We start from the raw sequence: 4,298 nt of genomic DNA, 5'->3' as shown, positions 1-4,298 counted from the left end.
CCCTTCTCTCCGGTGGCGACGGTGATGGCGACGTATGTGAGCGAGCTGGAGGCGGCCAAGAAGAGCCTGAGCGAGGCGCTGGGCGAGAACGTGAAGCAGTGAGTGCGGGGGGGGGCGTCCCGCCGGGCCGGGCCGGGCCTGAGAGGGCGGTGCTGGCCGGGCCTGGGTGCTGCGCGGCCCGTTCGTCTTCTCCCGGCCTTCAGAGGGCCGCGCGTTTGTACCGTGTGCGGAAGCCTCAGCGCTGGCCTGGCCCCGGGCCCATTTGCGCTGGTGGGGGAAAGCAGCGCGTTTAGGAACAACCCTTTTCGTTTGGTGTCTGCACCTTCCCGCTCTTCCCTAGGTACTGGGCCAACTTGAAGCTCTGGTTCAAGCAAAAGATCAGTAAGGAGGAGTTTGACCTGGAAGCACGCAGGCTTCTCACGCAAGACAATGGTAAAAAGCCATCTTGTGTTTGTTTTCCTGCCAGCTGTAATGCTGCCTTGCCCCTGCCAGGCCTGGGGGGAGCTCCTCCCGGCTGCATGTTGCCTCCCCGGCAGGGAAATTGCTGCGAGGGAAATAAGAACGGCCAGGGCTCCAGTAGCAATAGAGTTAAAAAGGTGGGAGGTGCCTTGGCCTGCAGGGGGAAGTCCCTTTGTGGCCCCGGCACTGACAAGCAATTTGGCCTTGTGTAAATACGGTAAAAAGGTAAAATATGCTGTCCCAGCAACCGAAAAGCCTTTTTTTTTTTTTATGTCACCATAGAGACCCAGTTCTTTCCATACTGCACTCTCCCTTTGGTTGGGACTTGAACTGGTGGTGTGGCTGAAGTGGGGGAGGGAAACCTCGAGTTCACCCAGGCGATTTTGCAGCAGGCAGATCCCCTTCCTGGCCTTTGGGGGTGGCAGACTGGAGCGCTGACGGGTGAGATTCCTTTGTCCTCACCTCTGTGTGGGTCTGCCAACATTGGTGGGCATTGCTGAGCGTGTTGTGGGTGCTCCTGACTTCCATGTTCATGATCCCTGTGGGGAAGGGCAGGGAGTTTGTTGGTGCTTGGGTTCAAAGGCCAAAGAGGATCGTGTAACCCTCTGGCTTATGAAGTTCGTCTTTGGTCTTTCTAACGTGTAATTACTCACTCTGTTCCAGTGACCCTTCTGCGAGGAAGTTGCATTTTATCTAGAACCTATTTGACTTAACTTCACCTTCTTGGGGCTGGCTCTTACTGGTCCTTTTCTAGCAAAATCAAAAGCCCTGCTACCAGAAGTCTGTGCAGCAGGGGGGACAGCTGATCCTCCTCTGACTGGCTGAATACACCAGACGTTTCATGTTGCATGCTGTAGGGCTGGATTTGTGTGTGTGTCACACTGAGAAGTGACCTAACTTGTTTCCATGCCATGTGTAGTATCCTTTTTGTTGGTGTGGTAGTAGCGGATTCTGGGTCCAGTAGAAGAAAACTCTCAAAAAAACGTTAAGTTGAAAGCACGTGGGGAAAACACGACTGTGGAAAGGCATAGCGCGCTACTTTAAGATTGCTTTGAGGGGGTGCCTCTGTGCACTGACGTGTTGCTAATGAACTGTCTGTCTTTACGCAGTCCACTCTCACAACGATTTCCTCCTGGCTATTCTTACCCGATGCCAGATCTTGGTTTCTGCACCAGGTAAGTCCCGAGAAGCCTCATTAAAAACGATCGGGTAGTAACGCTTTGCCATATGTGTGCTTGGTCAGTTTTGTACAAGGCACTCCAATTTTCTGAGCCTTAATATTCACGGTTTTGGCACGCAGGCAAAAGGGTAGCAAAGTAGTGATCCAGCTGATTTCAGCAGAGATGCTTTTATAAATAAGCTGCATGTGCTTGATTAGAGGCTAACGCTGGATTGCTGTGTGCGGTAAGCTGGTTTGATTTCTGGATTAGGTGTGTGCTGTGAGCTGAAGTGTAAAGAGAGGTGCTGCTTTGTCTTTGATCTGCTTTGCTTACCGCTTCCTCTCTCTTCTGAACTTGGTGATGCTCTTTGTTCTTCTCTCTGCTGGGGATATCATTTTGGGAAGCTGGATTTTCCCAACTGATCTTGAAATCAAGTACGTATCTGATAGAAAAATGCTTGCTGGGAATGCTTACAGCGTGTCTTGATTGAGCTGTGGCCAATTAACCCAACCTTCTGCAGATAATAGTTAACTTTTTAACTTAGTAAGCATTTAGAATGGCTGTTGTCAGGGTTGCAAGATATGTTTTGTTTGGTCTTCAAAAGAACTCTCAATCCAGAGATCTGATAGGAAGGACAACTAAGCTGCAATTAAAGATTTGAAACTGCTGTGTGGTAAGGGAGAGAAAATTGTTGTAGCTCTGATGGGCTGAGACCTGAGAGATGAGTTTTTTTGAAAGGAGAGAATACCTGTTATTAGGGTATATGATATAGCTGGAGGAAGGAAAAAGTGCAAAATTTATGGATACCCACAGCTTTTTGTGTTGTAGCTGGTCCTTAACTATACCAGCTGTGCTAATTAAATGCTAACCTCCCCCACCTCCAAACTTGCTTTGCTCTTGAACTTTACAAACACCTTTTGAGTGCCAGGCTTGTCCTCTTCAGTGGTCTGCACTCATGTAATTCAGAAGATTTATGTCTAAATCTCGCTGCTCCTTGCTTTTGACTTGGAGTACTTATAGCTGGATTATAAAAAGAAAGCACAAGAACAGTCATTCCCCTGTGAGTATTACCTGAAGTAGCTGAATCTACATTAGGAGGGGGAGGGAGAGAACGCCTGCGTTCTCCGAGCTCAGCACTGAGCTGATGTCAGTGTTGCAGTAGAGATCGTGGCTCAGAGGTCTTGCTTCTGAGTGGCGGTAGTCAGGTTGGAGCCCATTGCTGTGTGACTAAAGTTGGGGTTGTTTATTCCTGTGTGCACCGCTCTGTGCTTAACTGCATTGAATTTCATTTGTCTCTTTATTCAGTCACTTAGTCTTGTGCAGCTCTTCTGCAGCCATCCGGTCAGGCTTCATCTTCCCTGGCTTGAATACCTCCGATTTGTCAGCAAACTCTGCCAGCTCCCCAGTACCCCCTTTTTCAAGGCTGTCCAGGAATGTGTTAAAAGTACGAGCCCTGGCACAAAGCAGTGTGGTGCTCCACAGGTGTCTTCCATATGCTCGTTATTTCCTGCCTGACCTTTTCAATTTCAAGTCCTTGCAAGGACTTTTCCTTTTGTCCCATTGAAGCTTACTCTCTTTAAGAGCCCTTGAAGAACCCTTCTTTGTAGTGCTTCAGCAGATCGGTGGGAGCATGTAACGGAGTGCCAGCTGACCAGCTACCTTACCCAGTGCTGACCAGCTGGTCACCTCCAGTACTTTCAGGCAGGCTTCTGTTGGCTCTGTGTCCACAGATCTGCATAAGCCAGCTTGAAAAAAATCAGTTTGATCGTGTGTGTGTTCTTAAAGACATGGTTTAGTGCTCTGCAGTTAACAGTACATACTACTAGTCCCTTCTAGAGTCTCTGTTTTGCTCTCCTCAGATAAATGCAGAGTCTCCCAACGATTTTGGAGCTAATCTCTACGGACATACCTCTTTCTGGGCCACTGACTGGTAGATCTGTATTACACACACATTTTACTTGCCAGTCTGCTGTGTGTGGCGTAGCGGATTGTACATGCAAGCCCAGGAAAGTGCAGTAGGAGTGGAATACTAGATGTTATGTCTAGACTTCTTTTTCTCCCCCCTGCACCTGCTAGTTTTTTGTTGTTTTTTTTTTTCTTTTTTGTTTTCTTTTTCCCCCATGAAATGTAAGAATGTATTCCATTGTATGTAAGAATGTATTTCCATGTAAGAATGGAAAGCTAACAGGCTTTTGTCTCCACCATTGTCTTTTGGGTAGAAGGTGTTTACTTCATGATTCATGGAAACAAGTAACTTTAAAGAAGTGTGCTTGATGCACTTGGCACACCATCACAAGGGTTACTGATGCATGTACTTTCCACCTTTGTGTGAGAGAGACAAGGGGGAAAAGAACCATCTTTAAAATGCCAGTTTGTATTTTAAAAAAAAATGGTGTGGTCAGCATTACAAGTGTACTTGATATTGTGGCAGTTGGAATAGGAAACCTTGGAGAAGGTATTTTTAAGGAGTGGTTGTAACACGTTGAACCATGCAAACAAACCCATCTGATCCAAATTTTGCTGCCTTTGGTAGTAGTGGTTCCACCTGGGCTTATAAGGGAACACTGGGTGAATGTTACCCTTTGTGAGAATGCTTTTCATTTCCACCTCTCATCTGCATAGGCTGTTGGTTGTGCAAACTTCAAATCCCAGTTCAACAGCCTGTGTGGCACGGGATAC

At 47.6% G+C, this 4,298-nt stretch overlaps 1 protein-coding gene across 1 annotated transcript in view; it reads left to right on the top strand.

The window, feature by feature from the left end:
* The first annotated feature begins 6 nt into the window (after positions 1–6).
* The window catches only part of TADA1 (transcriptional adaptor 1), a 15,836-nt gene continuing 11,544 nt past the window's right edge, over positions 7–4,298 (top strand). The window contains exons 1-3 of the mRNA XM_009273302.1: positions 7–98; positions 341–432; positions 1,569–1,634. Of these exons, the coding sequence (XP_009271577.1) occupies positions 25–98; positions 341–432; positions 1,569–1,634 (232 nt within the window). The 5' untranslated portion in view covers positions 7–24. The remainder of the gene's footprint in view (positions 99–340; positions 433–1,568; positions 1,635–4,298) is intronic.

Source organism: Aptenodytes forsteri, unplaced genomic scaffold (genome assembly GCF_000699145.1).
Source record: "Aptenodytes forsteri isolate BGI_AS27 unplaced genomic scaffold, ASM69914v1 Scaffold95, whole genome shotgun sequence".
NCBI classification, from domain to species: Eukaryota; Metazoa; Chordata; class Aves; order Sphenisciformes; family Spheniscidae; genus Aptenodytes; species Aptenodytes forsteri.
This window is presented reverse-complemented; position numbering and strand designations above follow the sequence as displayed.